This window comes from Vulpes lagopus, chromosome 3 (genome assembly GCF_018345385.1).
Source record: "Vulpes lagopus strain Blue_001 chromosome 3, ASM1834538v1, whole genome shotgun sequence".
NCBI lineage: Eukaryota > Metazoa > Chordata > Mammalia > Carnivora > Canidae > Vulpes > Vulpes lagopus.
The window spans coordinates 117,758,406-117,775,724 of record NC_054826.1 but is presented as its reverse complement, the minus strand read 5'-3'; the positions used below and the strand labels follow the sequence as shown (position 1 = coordinate 117,775,724).

Below are 17,319 nucleotides of genomic sequence, written 5' to 3'. Positions count from 1 at the left end.
TGGTTGTTCTTATAAAGGTTAGCACACACACGCTTATCCTGAGAACCAACAATGTTACTCTTAGGTACTGACTCAAGAGAAATGAAAACCTATGGCCACAAGAAATTTTTTATAGAAATGTTCATAGCAACCTTATTTATAATAGTCTCAAACCAGAAACAAACCAAATATCCACCAACAGGAGAGGAGGTAAATGCTGTATATTCATACAGTGGAGTACTACTGAACAATGAAATAATAAACTCTTGATACCACAATATCCAGGGTGAATTTCCAAAACATGTTAAGTGAAGGGTGCTTGGGTAGGGCTCAGTTGACTGAGCGTCCAACACTTGGTTTCAGCTCAGGTCATGATCTCAGGGTTGTGAGACTGAGCCCCATGTCCAGCTCCATGCTAAGCATGGAGTCTGCTTAAGATTCTTCCCCTTTCTCTCTCCCCCCTCTGTTCCTCCCCCAACTCACACACTCTTTCTAAAGTAAATAAAATCTTTTAAAAAGTTAATGTTAAGTGAAAGAAGTCAAACATAATACAATATGATTCCATATGATTCCATTTTTTATAAATTCTAAAAATAATCAAAATTAATGCCTACTCACAGATACAAGATATGGACACTTAGGGCTGTGGGGCTTGGGGTTGCTTGTAAAGGGACTCGGGGAGATTTTATGAGGAGACGTAAATGTTCTATGCCTTGCTTTAGGTTGTGGAAACATTGTTGTATATAACTCTTAAGATTCTGAACTAAAGTTTTAGATCTGTTCATTTTATCATATATTAATTATGTCTCAATTGTTTTTTAAGGCTTCATACCTAGCACAGAGCCCAACATGAGGCCCGAACCCATGACCTTGAGATTAAGCCCCTAGCTGAGATCCAGAGTCAGAAGCTTACGTGACTGAGCCACATAGGCACCCTATATCTCAATTTTTTAAAAAATCTCTAAAAAGCCATTTAAAAAGCATAGAGAGTGGCAGTTAAGTGTCTGCCTTCAGCTCAGGTCACGATCCCAGAGTCCTGGGATCAAGCCCTGCACTGGGCTCCTGCTCAGCGGGGAGTCTGCTTCTTCCTCTGCCTGCTACTCTGCCTGCTTATGTTCTCTCTCTGTCAAGTAAATAAATAAAATCTTTAAATAAATAAATATTTTTTTAAAAAGCATAGAGGGCAATCCAAAATATTAGCACCCAGATTGCTTCCGAGTGATGGGACTATGGCTAATATTTTCTTCTGTTAGCTTACACTTTTCTCATCTTTATCATTTTCTCTAATGAACTTTTCCCTGTTTTCTATACCCACTTTTTGCCTCACAAAGATATATGTGACCACTACATATCTTCTGAAGAATTATGGGTAATGAGGGCAAGTACATCAAGTTTTCTTTCTGTAGCAGGCATGTGGTTCAGTATCTCCATGGGATCTGAAACGAGGTCAGAAGGCCAGGCAGGAGCATCACGGTGGACTGGGGAGGAGGAGAGGGAGGATGAATCAGACCCAGACAAGTTCAGCTCTGATCCTGGCTCCCTCCCTGAACTGGTGGGTGGGTCACAGTGCCTCTGCTTCCACACCCCTGAAATGGGAATGATATGGATCCTGCCTGCCTCAACGGAGTTCTGTGAGATTGTTAACTGCAAGAGCTGCAGGCCTATATGGCACAGAAGGAATTAGGGGAGCAGTAACTTCTGATGTTATGTGGAAAGTTAGGGGAAAAAAAAGACTTTCTCGAAAGTCAGATTTACGACTTAAATCCTGTGAAAACCAGGAAGAAAAGCTACTGCTAGAACAACTCTGCCCTCTTAAATCAACAGCCGAGAACTCTTACCTGTTGGTGTGGTAGTAGTGATTCTGCAGAGCATAGGATATGCACTGAGTGTTTAACCGTTTTCTCTCAACCTCCTGCCAAGTATCTTCTGTCCACTTTCTCTTGATCTGCTTCTCCTCACGTTTTTTCCCCACATATTGGGCATAGGTCTGGATCCGATAGCTTTCTGCGTATTTACTGGTATTGACAGCTAAAAGAAAAAGAAAAAACCCATATAAAAAAGTCTGGCCTCATCCAAAATGTCACTTTTGAAAGGTGGCCTGAGATAGTCAAAGAAACCAGAAATTTGAGTCTTGAGTTCTAACCCCCAGCTCTGCCATTGAGAAGCCAGGCAGCCTTGGGAACGTCCCATGGGCTCTCCAAAGCTCAGGGTTCTCATCTGGAGAAAAGACTGTGCCCTAGTCTTCCCAAAGGCCTGAGAGTGCTCTGTAAACTATAAAGAACCATAATGATGGTAAGTGAAATGTATTTGCAGGAAACATTACTGCTTGAAAATTACTCATTTTCAGTGTAAGAAGATGGAAAAAAAAATAAAAACCACAAGGGAAAACTGTAAACCCTGTTATAAATGAAAACCAAAGCAATACTGACAGCTGAGCTGACCACCGTGTCACATACTGAAGGTCTACCATATGTGCCCTGGGCTTTCGCATATGTGACATCTCATCTCACAGCTCCTCCACCTGCAAAGGAGGAACTGCCTCTACTCAGGAGAAAAGCGGAGGCACGTGCCATGGGCCGCACTGTGGATCAGTGGCAGTGCTGGGATGCAAATCAGGCTGCGCCAACCCTAAGGACAGGGCCTTTCTTGTCACTCTGCACCTCGCTTTGAACCCTGCAAATTCAAGATAACTCCACAATACTTGAGACATGCCTCTTCTCCTTCCGCTTTTAAAGACTGCTAATTCTCTGTAATGTGCCTCTGGCTGGCAGGAGCACTTGAAAGCTGGAGCTTATTCCCTCCCTGGTGTTAACATTTCACTAAGGCCAGGTCAGTTTCCTTATAGTCTTTGCTGCCTGCTCCTCTGAGGCTGGTGGACAGAACGTGCTGGGAGCGTGGGAGCGAGGGCTCATGCAAGACCTGGTGGCAGATGGGCAGCCACGTGCTGGTTCTGGCTCCTGCGGTCTGAGCATATACTCTCCTAGCCCGCCGGCACTACCAATGGTTACTACCCAAACTGGCGGTGAGACAGTGAGAGCCTGGCCACGCCGGTCAGGACTGTTAGGAGCAGACTTGGTACCCGGGCAGCTGCAAAAGCACCAAGATATCTGAAACAGAGTCCATGTATCCACTCTTAGCAAAGTTCTTTTTTTTTTTTTATAAGACTTTTTAAAGATTTTATTTATTTATTCATGAGAGATACAGAGAGAGAGAGAGAGAAAGAGAGAGAGAGAGAGAGGCAGGCAGAGGGAGAAGCAGGCTCCATGCAGGGAGCCCAATATGGGACCCGATCCCAGGTCTCCAAGATCACACCTGGGCTGAAGGCAGGCGCCAAACCACTGAGCCACCTGGGCTGCCTGCCCCCCCCCCCTTTTTTTTTAAGATTTTATTTATTTGAGAGAGAGAAAGAGAGAGAGAGAGAGAGAGAGGTCACAAACAGGGAGGAGAGGGAGAGGGAGATGCAGGGCCCAATCCCAGGACCCTGGGATCATGACCTGAGCCCAAGGCAGACCCTTAACTGAATAAGCCACCCAGGTGCCTTCCTAGCAAAGTTCTTGGTACAGAGTCATTCTCACTAAATACTGTGTGAACGAACACATGGCAGAAGAGAGTGGTGACGGGTATGCGGTCCTTCAGCACGTGAGAACCAGACGAGGGACTCTAGTACATTAAAGACCTTGAAACAGAAGGAAAGACAATTGTATGAGAGGCAGATGCTGCACATATCCGACACCTGACACTTTTCATCTTCACTCCAAGTGGACTGGATTTGCCTGAAACTTCTAAGCACAACTGTGATTGACAGAATATCATGCCCTAAACCTAAATGTTTAGCATCTAAGGAGCAAGACATAACAACCACCACCACAAAACAGGAAAAAAACACTACTCTTTAAAAACTACAAATTTTTACTATGATGTTTATAGAACTTTTCAAATGTCCGCTCTAAAGTTTTTTTTTGTTTTGTTGTTTTTTTTTTTTGTCCACTCTAAAGTTAAAGAGAAAAAAAAGGAAGGAGAACTCCAGGATATTACAGAAGTTCCCTATTATACAAAGTCTCCTAAAGAAGGAGAATGAGTTACTGAAATGTGAGCTCAAAGCAGCATGCTCTGACTCATTCCCAAGGAGATAAACAGAAAAAGCATCCGGTCCTGGAGATGTGTGACTGACCAAAGTCACTCCTAGCACAGAACCACAGAAATAGGATCCTTTCTTCAAAGTCTTATTCCTTGGGACAGCAGCTATTTTTCCTGCTTTTAATGGTCCACATTTCTGACTTTTTCTGTTCATTTAACTACCCGGCCATTTAAATATCCAACAAACCAACCATCCATGCTTCCACCTGGCAAATGTTCACTGTCCCAGGAACTTGTTAGATATTTGGTAAGTCAAAACAAAATTTCCACTCCCTTAAGCTTATCCTGTCACATGCAAAATACATGTCAGGGTATCCCTCTGTAAGCCTAAGACTATCTTACTAATACGGGTTAGGCTATTAGTGAGATCCATAATGAGAACCCACAGACTCTACCATCATTATTTGGTCCTGATTGTTGGTAAATATGCATCTCCTGGATTTTTCTTGTTAAGTCCCATTCCTTATTCCAGCAGGTTTATTCTGCAAGCAGAATCCCCAAAGGGATGGCATCTGCATCCCCAAAGGGATGGCATCTGCAATAATCCCACTCTCCAGTTTCACTTGGACTCCCAAGTAAAAGAGAAGGCTTGAGTCAATATTCCCCATGAAAGCAAAGGTGATGATAGGGTCATAAAGGAGCCAAGATGATCTATTTAACAGTATCCGGTTGTTTCCAATAATTGAGCTCACAGCCCCATGGACAAACGTTACAAACAACTCCCTTACCACGGTGGGGAATTCAACCGAGCACATGTGGAATTAGGATCACTTAAAAGGGGAAACAAATAACAACCCACTTTTCACCGCTGGCCTTCACATGGCAGTCATTTACCAGCATTCCTTCACGTCCCAGCAGCTCTGGAGCTCTCAGCCTTTAATCTGGAAGCCAAGCTCTGGCTCTAAGCCATCCCTCCTCGAATGGATGAATCAGCAAAATGAATTGGCTGTCAGCTGTGTCCTCCAGTGATTCCAGCTCGCCTGTCAGAGGCAGCATGTAGCAGGCTGCTTGGTAACACTAGCCTTTTCCAAATTTGTCAGGGAAATGATTCAAGGCCATCTTTCGATCGTGCCACTTGGTTAGAGCCTCTAGGGAAGAGCACATGCCGACAGCCCTCCCTGCCTCCTGGTAGTAGGTGAGTGAGGGCAGCTCCCCTTACATAGGCTCACCCACTCACAGGGTCCCTACACCAGATCTGCTCATCTCCTGACACCCTGCACCTGTAACAGCATTTAATCTTCACAAGGGCCCTGTGAGGAAGGGATGCCCTAGTCACCAAACAGATATAGTTACTGAGATCAGAAAAGTTAGGCTGCTTGCTGGAAGTCTTGTAGGTAGGCCACAAAGCCAGTTTGGAACCAAGACACAACACATTGTGTCTTGGTTATGATATATACATACATATATATATATATATATACATACACACACATATATATGTATATATATATATATATATTACTGCCACATGTCTTCCACATTTTTTTTTGAAGATTTTATTTATTTATTCATGAGAAACAGAGAGAGAGGCAGAGACCCAGGCAGAGGGAGGAGCAGGCTCCATGCAGGGAGCCCAACGTGGCACTTGATCCCAGGTCTCCAGGATCATGCCCTGGGCTGAAGGCAGCGCTAAACCGCTGAGCCACCAGGGCTGCCCTCTGCCACATTTTTGTATGTATTTGTGTGTTTATTGAGACTGGAACTTGGCTTCTAAAATGTGTCCTTTACTAGGAGTTTTAAATAATTACTTAAAATGTATAGATTTTTTTTTTCCCCTAAAACTTAAGAAGTTTCCATTATTATCAGGCAAAGTCTCTCCAACTAACTTGATAGATGATGATTATGGACAAGATGACTTAAGATACAGATGCCTTCCTAAACTGATCTACACATTTAATGCAATTCCAGTAAAAACAAATTCTTCATTTTAATGACACACTGAAAAAATTTAAAAAGGAATTAAAAAAAAATCTCAACAGAAAACAGAGCAGGATTAGTCAGGGACTGGGGGAAGAGGTCAACCACAAAGGGCATGAGGAATTATGGGGGTGATGGAGCCATCCTGTATCATCACTGTGGTGGTGGTTACATGACTGTACACATTTGCTGAAACAGCTGTACAACAAAGAGGGTATCTCTGCTGTACGGAAATGATACCCTGATTTATTCTGTGGAACAGGAAAGGTTAACTCCAAAAGTTAAACAGAAGAACAAATGGTCCAACAACTGCCCAGACATTTCTGAAGAAGAATAATGAAGGTGACATGCCTTGTTAGCCATAAAAGCTTATTGGAAAGCCAGAATAATTAAGATGGTGTAGTAATGGTATAGAGATCAACAAACTGACCAATGGTGTAGAAGAATCTAGAAACAGACGTTCGCATCTGTGAAACTTTGATTTTTGACAAAGACAGCATGACAGAGAATGTGGAAAAGGAAAAGTTGGAAAAATTGTTTATCCATAGGAAAAAAATGAAATTGGACTCTTAGTCACACCATGCTGAAAAATCAACTCCAGATGGATGAAGAACTGAAATGTCAAAAGCAAACTCTGAAAACTTGAAAAGAAAATATAAGTGAATATCTTTCTGAGCTTGAAGTAGGAAAGAATTTATGAAGATATGAAAAGTGTTAAGCAATAAAAAAAGGTCAATTAGTATGACTACATTACATTAAAATTTCTGTCCATCAGTAGAGACTTCAGAGAGTGAAGACAATCCACAAGCTGGAAGAAGATATTTGTAATGCATGGAACTGGTGAAGCACCAGCATCAGAATACATAAAAACGCCTACAAATCAGGAAGAAAATGCACAACAAAAGAATGGGCAAAGACAGAAGAGCAGGCACAGTCATTTCATAGAAAAGGAGGCGTATAATGCCAGTAATTACATAAAGAGATGCTCAAGCTCAGGCAAAGACAAATTATGAGAACAATATCATTTTGTGTCTGTTTTGCTGGCAAAAATCTAAAAGACCGCTAACAGCAATGGCTGGGAAGATGCGGAGCAAGGGGATCTCCATTGGTACAACCACGGGAGAAAACAATGGTTTTTCTCATGTAGTGTTGATCATTCACACATCTTATGACCCAGCAATTCCACTCCTAGATATATACTAGTACATGGGCATTTATGAGGTAAATCCAAGAACTGTTTTTTAAAAAGAACACATTGTTTATACTAGCAGAGAGAGAAAAGGAAAGAAGCAATCAATCCCAGTCTTCGCCAGCAGGTAAATGGAAGAACTGTGCTATATTCCCACAATGGAATATCGTCTAACAGTAAACATAAATGAACTGTAGCAACACAATAAAATGAGGGGATCTTAGGAATGTAATGGCGAATGAGAAACCCCAGTCCCAGAAGGCTATTTGTAGTTTGACACTCATTTTATGACATTCTAAGACAAAAATCAAACAATCACACCAACAATATATCCAGGGAGGGGTGTGTGTGTGTGTGGTGTGTGTGTGTGTGTGTGTGAGAGAGAGAGAGAGAGAGAGAGAGAGAGGGAGAGGGAGAGGGGGAGAGAGAGAGAGAGAGAATAAAAAAGCAAGTAAATAATCATCACAACTTTCAGGAGAGCTGTTGCCCCTGGCAGGGAATCAGGAGGATGGGACAAGGAGGACCAACAGATAGATGTAATTTATTAGCAATAGTTTAGTTCTTTGGTTGAGTGATGGTTTTACAAATGTTCATGGCGTCTTAAACAAACAAATTCTTTAGGTTTTCTGTTGTTTATCCTGGCCAAGTTCTAAGGGCCATTTCCAGTATACACGGTCTAAGACAGAAGGTGTGTAAAAGACAAAGTAAGAATCTCTCCAAGTTCAATATCCTCAGTGACATGGCAGTGCCCCTATAGGGTGTCAACGAGCAAGCAGTGCCACGTCTTGGACCTTCCTCAGAAAGCGATGCATGTCCTTGCCATATGGCCATCGCTGGCTGAGATCATTGGGGAACAGTGGCTGCCGAGACAGTGGCGCACCATTGGCCCTGCGCGCAGCATCTGCAAAGGCCACTGGCAGCCACACTAAGTCTCAATGTCTGATGCCTACATTCTTAGTATCCAGTCGCTAGAGGAAGGAGAAGCACTTACTGGCTACTTACTCTGCCAGGCACGGGGAATCCTGTAAGTGTTATGCTGACTGCATAAGCAAAGACAGGACGAGAAGAAGGGACGGGCCCAAGGTCAAGGTGACGAGGGTTTGGGCTAGGATCTAAAACAAAGCCTATGTTCTCTCCTTGACACCATGTGCCCTGAAAGGGTCTTGAATGGCATCATCCAGAGTTAACGCAGCCATATACACCTGCCTTCAATAGAATCAGTCTGTCTATCCACAAAGGTTCTGTGTACCCAGCAGAAGGAATCTCTGTGTGACAACCTGGTATGTTAACCCACTGGCAGAAGGGCTGTGTGTGGAGAGCAGCCTCTCCCAGCTCTGCCAAAGCAGCCCTACTCCCTGTCTCCACTAGGTGCTTTCACGCTCAGCCCTGCCTCCTTCGGACACTCCTAAAGATGGCCCAGGGCCCTAGCCGGGGTGCTGTGGTTTTCAAGCCACAACAGGGTGAGGCCAAGTGCTGTTTTGTGTTTGACTATTTATCTAAATATGAACATACTGAATGCAAGTTTTCTCACATTCCATATTACTTTGATCGGGTTGGGTTGATAACAGATTGACCACTTCTTCACTTTTATCAAATAGAGAATGGCAGCTTTCATCTCAGCTTCTACTGAAAGCGCTTTAAAATCTTTAAAGAAAGGAGTTCAAACAGAAACAAAACACACTCAGCCTTAATGGTCACTAGGAATATTTTCCCATGTGCATGACTGGACGCCCCCTCAATCAATTGGAGAGAAGAAGCAGGGACTAAGGTGTGTACAGAACAGGGCCTCGAACAGGCGCACACTGCAATAGGGCTGCTGTCCCAAACAGGTCAGGGCGAGCCAGCCAGGCTGAGCAGCGGCACCCTCTGCTCTACCCTCTGCCGTCCTCCCTTCTCCTCCTGAGCCAGTCCTTTCTCAATGCCCCCGTTCCCCACATTTACCCAACAGGCCCATGCTCTCTGAGGATTGGGCCCACACCCTGGTCATGTCTGTAGCGCCAAGATCCACCACAGTTCTTTTGTAGGAGGTTCATCTAAGATTATGGCAGGAAAGAGGGAGGGATAAGGTACAGCTTTTTTATCTGTTGGCAGCCTGTGTGTACCCAACAGAGCAAATTCAAAAACTTCAGTTAAGAAGTCTATGCTGAAGCCTGATCTGGTGCATGAGGGCCCTGGATGGCAAGTGAGGAGCGAGCTCTGGTGCTAAAGACAGGCTCCCAGGGGCAGGGACAAATACCACGTGTCACCATAACGGAGCCTCACAGCGGCGCTGGGAAAGGAAAGCAAGAGCCACCAACAGTGGAGACTCGGGAAGTTGGCTGGCTTGCCTCAGGCACCCGGTGAGGACTCAGGACCCTGGTCCCTTGCTCTTTTATGCAGCAGGTACTTCTCTAACAGACAGTAATTATTTTTTAACGATTTTGTAAAAATTAAATAAGCTCTACACCCAATGGGGGATGGAACCCACAACCCTGAGGGCAAGAGTCGCAGGCTCACTGACTGAGCCAGCCAGGTACCCCGAGGGTAATTATTTTTTGAAAGCATGAAAATGAAAAAGCTCCACGCCTGTGAAGGGGACAGTCAGAAAAAATGAAGGAAGAGGCAGAGGGGATGTGATCCCACGGAAGCTGGCCCAGCGGCCGTGCGTCAGAGATGCTGAGCATCCCCGAGGCCCCCTCATCAGCTCCGCATCACTGGGAGGGCAGGTGGCCGCACCCCTGCGTGCTGACAAGGCTGAGAGGAGGAAGCACATGCGACTGGCCCCACCACCTGAAGGTCACACCCATCACTGTGTGTTCCCTTCACATCACCTCCTCGATTAAAGACAGGCACTTGCTCTGCCCACTGCTCCCACCCTCATTCCACCTCCCAGTTCTCTAACAAAGGCTGAGGATGTGACAAGGAAAACCCTCTCTAGCTAAAGGCTGACATTTACTTAAAACCTATGCCAAGAAAGAGGCAGCAAAGTCACATGGGAAAATCACAGATTCCAAGGCCACAGAAGCCTGGGTTCAAATCCTACCCAAATCTTAACTGGCCTGAGGCCAGTCATCTGCCTCCCCGACTCTGTTTCTTTACCCATAAAATGGGCTCATGTATTTGCTTTCTAAGGCTGCTAGGAAGAGTGGACAGCTTGCTTGCCAAGCTTTTAGCACAGGGCCCAGCAAAGAGCAAGTGCCTAGTTAACTAAGCTACTGCTGTTAAATCACAAAACCCACAGTTAAGACACAAAGAACTGTGCCTCAGCCAACAGAAGACGTTCTGCAGTTGACACAGGATTGGTGAGCTAGAACTCACTGTGCCTTGGTGTGCCCAAAGGGAGCAGGGCCTCACAAGCCTGAGTCTGCGAGGGCTCGTGGAGCCCTGCTGTCATGTAGAATGAGGATGCAATCTAGCATAACCTTTCCCATGCAAAAGCGTGGGGAGAAAATGGAAAATCCAGGAACCAGTACATCAACCGTACTCAACAAGTATAAAATCAAGGAGTCTTTAAGTATCATTTTTCAAAACTGTACTGAGGCCAAAGCATGTCAAACTGTTTTCACTAACTCTGCTGACGACACCACAGGCAGCTTTACAGACATTCATCTCAATCATTCGTTCCACAAACACTGGCGCTCGGTTATGTGCAGGCACTGAGGTATGGCGGAAGAAATGGGAAATTCTCCGCCCTGAAGAGGCCCACAGTCTAGAGGAGAAAAAGGAAGGGAAGAGACTGGTAGCGAGCACCAGGTAGGCCAGAATCGAGACATGATGCTTTTAACATGGGTAAGAGGGAAGGAAGGAGAGGGGAGGACAAATAGGAACTAGCAAAAGGGGCTAGGGTGGGAGAGGCTGCTAATGAGGTTCTTTAAGTCCTCCCAAGGCCTTGGCCAACCGCCGTAACGTAAAATGAATGACATCACTAGAACACTGCTTCCATTAACCAGCCTGGTGGTGCGTTTGTTCTTTTTCTTTTCATAGTTCCTGGCTGAGAAGTTGATGAGAAGTAAATAAAGCTACCATTTACTGAGTACTTACTATATATAAGAACGAGGCTAACTGCTTTACAAAGGTACTTAGATCTCACTTGGTTGCTTCTTCGTCCATCCGTTGGTTTATGAATACTGACACTGATGTATTAAATTCTCATCTGTTCATTCACTCATCTATCCATTCATTCAGGAACAAACACACCATCTTCTAAGCCTCGGCAGTTGGGGCTGGGAGGCTAAGTGAGAGACACAGGCACTGTGTCCGCCAGGAGAGGGGCAGTGGACAGAGCGCCGCACGTGTGCTGAGGGTTGCAAATGGAGAAGCGCTCTGGGGGCTCACGTGGTGCTGCTCAAGCCCAGGATGCAGGGAGGGTTCCCTGAAGAAAAGACAGTGGAGTCTTTCCTGAGACTTGAAGACTGAGAGAGTACTGGGGGTGGGGACTGTGTTCCCACCAGAAGGAACATGAAGTAGCCAATCTCTGGGGAAGCGCAGCCCTATTGAGGAAGTAGGCCAACATGGCGGAGGAGCCTGCAGTGAAGCTAGAATGGAAGGCACAGCACTGAAGGCCTGTGGCTGTGCGGTGTGTGGTAGGAGCCACCGCGGGGTGTTTAGTCAGGGGGAGAACACAATCTGACGTGTGTTTCTACAAGACCTCTATCCCTGAAGGGGAAAGAACAGGAACAGGAATGGAGACAACCCAGAGTAAGGGAAGTCCTAGTAGAACGCCAAGGAATGCCAACATTTAATCACCATACACATGGGGGAGAGTAGGCAAGGCCTGGGAAGCCGTAGGCTGAGGAGGAGAGGGAAGAACCTAGAAAGTATGGCGCTGTGGGACCCAAGGAGAAGGAACAGGCCGATGTACTGAGTCACGGGGAGGTGGAGGGGAGAGTCGGCTGGCTTTATGGCACAGAAGTCACAGGGCCCCTAGCAAGCATGGTTCAGTGGTGTGAGACCACCACTAGGCAACAGGGAGCAGGGACAGGGCACGGGTGACACAGGCAGAGCATCTGACTCTGCAGACGGAAAGACATTATCAGGAGCAAAGGCGAACTGGGATCTTGGGAGTTTTTTGAAAAGATGGGAGGGACTGAGCAGGTTTCCACACTGCTGGGAAGAAGTCACTGTGTGGGCACAGGGCTAAGGGGAGGCACAAGGCCCCAGAGACGAGAGGGGCCCAGAACACTTCTGAGAGAAGACAGGTGCGGGCGCGGAGCTCTATGAATCTGGGGATAGGAAGCTGCCCCTGGAAGGGGGCAGTTCCCTGGGCAGAGGGACTGGCTCTTCCTAAGAGCCCTGGGGTTGGAGGCTGGGAGGGTGGGGGTGGGGGGGCGGTGCTGTGGGGAGATCAGGCCACAGAGCCAGCTACTGATGAGAACCCAGCCAGACAGAGCAGCCTTCTGTGCTAAGTGTTACCGGCATGCCCGTGCTGCTTCTCCCCAAAACAACCCCCACGAGACGGGCAGGCAATCCTATTTTTACAGACCTCCCTGACTTTGATGCCATGCTTCTGACTATTTTAACCTACCCCTCAAGGCCATCGACAAAGCAGCTGCTCTAACCCTAAGCCAAACAAACAAAAAAAAGAAGGTCTCAAGGGCTGACAAAGCTCTTTAAAAGATGGTGGTGTGATACGCAGAAGTTAAGAAGGAATTTTAGGATGGAGCCAAACAGGAGCAAAAAGATTTGCAACAAAGTTTAGAAGAGTTATGGGGGGGGGGGGGGGGGGAGAAAGAGAGAGAGAGAATGCTCCCTGTTTTACTTAAGACAAAAACGCACAACCAAAAATAGGAATTGGGAAGCAATCCCACACTCACTAGTCTCCATGAACCTGACAGACAGCTGAAAGACTTCAGTCATTTATACTGCTCTTCATACTTCCCGGGGAGAGGATCAAGATTGATGTCTCAACTACATGGGAATAATTTAAAGTAAAATCAAAGATCTCCTAGATTCTGCGAAACAGCCGATCTGGAACGGCAGGTCCTAAACGTCAAGAATACTGAACAAATTCTACTCTAGGGAAGACCAGTCTGGGCCTTAATTACGCTATTATGTAGCAGGATCTTTAAGGTCTGTCCATATACTCTCACAAATGAGTACAAGTAAAAAGATAATCACAGTTTATAGCACAGTTACCCTGACCAAAGTGCAAGATTAGCTCTCGCCCTAATATGTTATCCTATACTCTCTAATAACATATTAATGTTCTCTCACAAATGCTCTTTCCTCTCTAATCCTCCACAAAACAGCCCCATTATGAATATGACAAAACGGAGCCTGAGACAAGTCACCTGCCTGACGTCACAGTGCTAGACAGTGGAAAAGGCCGTATCGAAGCCACTGCAGGCACAACACTCCCGAGGGAGACCTTTTGGGCTCCAATGGCAGCGTACAATGTGCAACAGGTTTGAAGCTGCAAGAGCCACCACCACCAAACAATACCCATCTTTACTACATGCAACCCACTCTGATGTCTTCTGTTTCTTTTTTTCATACTGGTGTCAACCAGCATTGATTTCCTGACCCACTAATGGGCCCTGACCCGAAGTCTGAAACACACCACGGCTCACTGACACCCACCATTCAAAATGGCATTTCTGCGGGACAATGCGCTTTGTGTTCTAAAAGGTTAATCAACAAAAGAACTTTGGGGACACAACCTATTCACCAACCAGAGGCTGCATGTAACTGAACTGCTGGCTAGAGGTAGAGGCTGGGTCCACAGAGTGAAGTGGGTTCTTTAATCTGGACTAGTTCTCGCTAACGACACTTTGGAAGCCAGATATCGATATGAGCCCAATAAAAATGTAGACCATATGAACCAAGACAATACTTCTGGCTGCTTGTTGAGCTGTTTATGAAGCATTAAATCTGCCACAATATTAGCGCTATTGTGATAAAGCATAAGTGCCCCATCTTTTCTCTACTTCCCATAGCCATGTTTGCAAAAAAGCCTGACTGAATGGCTACATTTTCAGATTTAAAGCTTTCAACAGTGAAAAGCTTATAAAGTCTGTTTGTTTAGAAGCCAACCAGATATGGGTAATGCTGTGCTGCAATATTTACACTTTCATTAAATGTCTCTGCTGGATGTTTTGATGTGGTTTTCATTTGATAAAGGAATTTACTTACACCTCATGACTCAGCTTATTCATTAACCAAGTGAAACCAGGGGGGAAGGAGGGGACCTGGGGATAGAGAAGAATGACAGGCCCTTATCAGCCAGGCAGGATGGAGCTATCTCACCTGCAAGGTGAGTCATCCCCCCCTGGGAGGGAGGGTGTCAGCCACCAAAAGCAGCTTCTCCCAATCCAGTAAGGGGTAAAGGAGTCACAGCAATTCCATAGAAACCCTGACAACTCTGTGTATGGTTCCCTTTAACCACTGCCTGGCCAGTGTGGCCCCATTCCATACTCTCAAAATGGCACCATGATGCTACCCTGTGACCCAGAACCCTCTCCCCAAGCTCTACCTTTCATCTCCTCCACTCTCTACCCCTGTCATACACCTAAAGATACGGAACATTCTGAAATCCACTCGCCTCTTCAGTGTGCCCAGGACACCCCACATAGGATCTGTCACCACCAGAAAGCTTTGGAAAAAATGCCAACATGACCTCAAGTAACATGGAGGCCAGCCACCTCCACACCTTCATGGAGACCTCCTGGCCCTGCAATTACCCTTTGTGGAGACAGAATCAGTTCATAACAAAAGGAATGAAATCTGCTCTTTAGGTAGAGGTTGCCTTGGGACGATGAAATGCATTTGTTATAAATGGCAATGTTTGACTTCATAAAAGAAGTGTCCAAAAAGAATCATACACTACTCCAAAGGAGAAGTAAATAACTAAAGTTAAGTCTCATTTTCCACATCAATCTTACTCTGCTGAGACGTGCCCGATAACTAATTTACATCACTGGCAGGTCCCACCTGTGTGCTCCACACCAAAACCCTATGGATTACCAAACATCTTGAAAGGGCAACATGAAACTACACCTTTTCATTTTAAAGTCCCACTTAACACAGTCATTCTATGCCTGCATCATTTTTCTCCCTGTGTGCTACCAGACTACTTCCCTACAGACCTCACGATTTTAGGGGAGACTATCCCCCTCTTTGTTTACTGGTCAGAAGAGGCAGTGTTTGGGTCTAACAAAGGCACATTAAGCTGTCAAAAGCTGCTGAAGCAGACTCGGTGACATTCCTCTTGAGTTAAGCAAATCCATCTATACATAGGAGAGCAAGCAGGAGAAGGAAAGAAAGGAGAAAGGAGGACAGAGGGACAGAAGGACAGGGAGAAGAAGGGGGCGGAGAGACCGTGCCTGCCGGAGAGCCAGAGCAGCTTTTCCAATCTGGTAAGTGCTTTTAGAAGGTGGCACCTCCCCAAATCCAGAGAAGTAACAAGTTCTTCACTGCTCTGGAACACTTAAAAAACCTGTGAAATTTTCTGCTAGCAGGAGAAAAAGGAAGATTTTTTTTTTTAAGTGATACTGGCATTGCTAAGCTTTCCTGACTCGAGTTGTTAATATCTCTACGTTATTCTAAATATTCTTTTTGTTTCTACATCCTGAGGAAAAAGGAATGTGGATCTTTCTATCTGTACATCCAATCCCAAATCCAACTGGTTAAATAAGGGAATCAAGTCTTACATTTAAAAATATTTATGTGAATAGAAAGAAAAAAAATTAATGAAGTAACTACCTAATAAATCATAAAACTGTTTATGTGAAAAAAATTAGTAGAATGGCAGGTGTCATGACCTCACTGCAGTATTTTAGAATGTTCTTAACGTTTTATTTTAAAATTCCCAATGACCCTACGATATAAAATACTCAACAAAATTAAGAAAATGAAAAACAACTTTTCAAAGTCATATAACATGGAATGCTTTGTATATAGCATCCATGAATTTTAAAAAGTACCCTAAGGTGGGCACCTGGATGGCTCAATGGTTGAGTGTCTACCTTTGGCTCAGGTCATGATCCTAGGGTCCAGGGACTGAGTCCTGCATCAGGCTCCCTGCAGTCTCCCTTTTGCCTGTGTCTCTGCCTCTCTCTCTCTGTCTCTCATAAATGAATAAATAAAATCTTAAAAAATAAATAAATAAAATTAAAAAAAATAAAAAGTACCCTAAGGGCACCGAGGTGGCTTAGTCTATAAAGAGCCCCACTCTTGGTTTCAGCTTAGGTTGTGATCTCAGGATTGTGAGATTGAGCCCCACATCGGGCTCCGTGCTCTTCGAGTCAGCTGGAGATTCTTTATCCCTCCCTATCCTTCCCGTTCTACTCCTCCCCTGCTCGTGTATGTGCTCTCTCTCTAAAACAAAAAAATGAAATATTTAAAAAATAAAAAGTACCCTATGTTTAATTTTCCTTAGAAAAATATCACCATCTTTATTTTTTTTTTTTAAAGATTTTATTTTAAGAGGGCAGGCACGAGCAAGGGGGAGGGGCAGAGGGAGAAAAAGTAGCAGATTCCCTGCTGAGCATGAACTCCATGGGGGGCTCAATCCTAGGACCCTGGGACACCTGGATGGCTCACCGGCTGAGCTCTGCCTTTGGCTCAGGGCGTGATACTGGAGTTCAGGGATCAAGTCTCACATCGGGCTCCCTGAGGGAGCCTGTTTCTCTCTCTGCCTGTGTCTCTCCTGAATAAATAAATAAAATCTTAAAAAAAAAAAAAAAATCCTAGGACCCTGAGATCATGACCTGAGCCAAAGGTGGACACTTACCTGACTGAACCACCCAGGTGCCCCAACACCCTTTATAACTCTGAAGTCCCACAACTAATGCCTCTAATACAAGACGTCTCAATTTAAGCATGTAAACTCAAGTATGTTTGCGTACTGATTGAATTTACTTACCCTGGCTTTGCATAGAATTACATTAGGATTTTAATGAAGAAAAACAGAATTGTGTGATAGTAACTTCCTTGGGACCCAGGTGTAAAGCTCCACAAAGCACATTTTCCCAGCAAGCTCACAGACAGTGCCCCGTGCCAGGTTGGGGCAGCAGCCAGAGGCCTTCATCCACAGTAGAACAAGCCAGGCTTGCTTCTAAGGCTACAAATGGATTCGCCAAAAACAAATCCACAGCAAGGAGGTGTACGGCTCCAGACTG

General features: G+C 45.2%; 1 protein-coding gene across 1 annotated transcript in view; it reads right to left on the bottom strand.

The window, feature by feature from the left end:
* The window catches only part of PARN (poly(A)-specific ribonuclease), a 154,554-nt gene that overhangs the window by 41,939 nt on the left and 95,296 nt on the right, over nt 1-17,319 (bottom strand). The window contains exon 22 of the mRNA XM_041748340.1: nt 1,818-2,007. Coding sequence (XP_041604274.1) covers nt 1,818-2,007 — 190 coding nt within the window. The remainder of the gene's footprint in view (nt 1-1,817; nt 2,008-17,319) is intronic.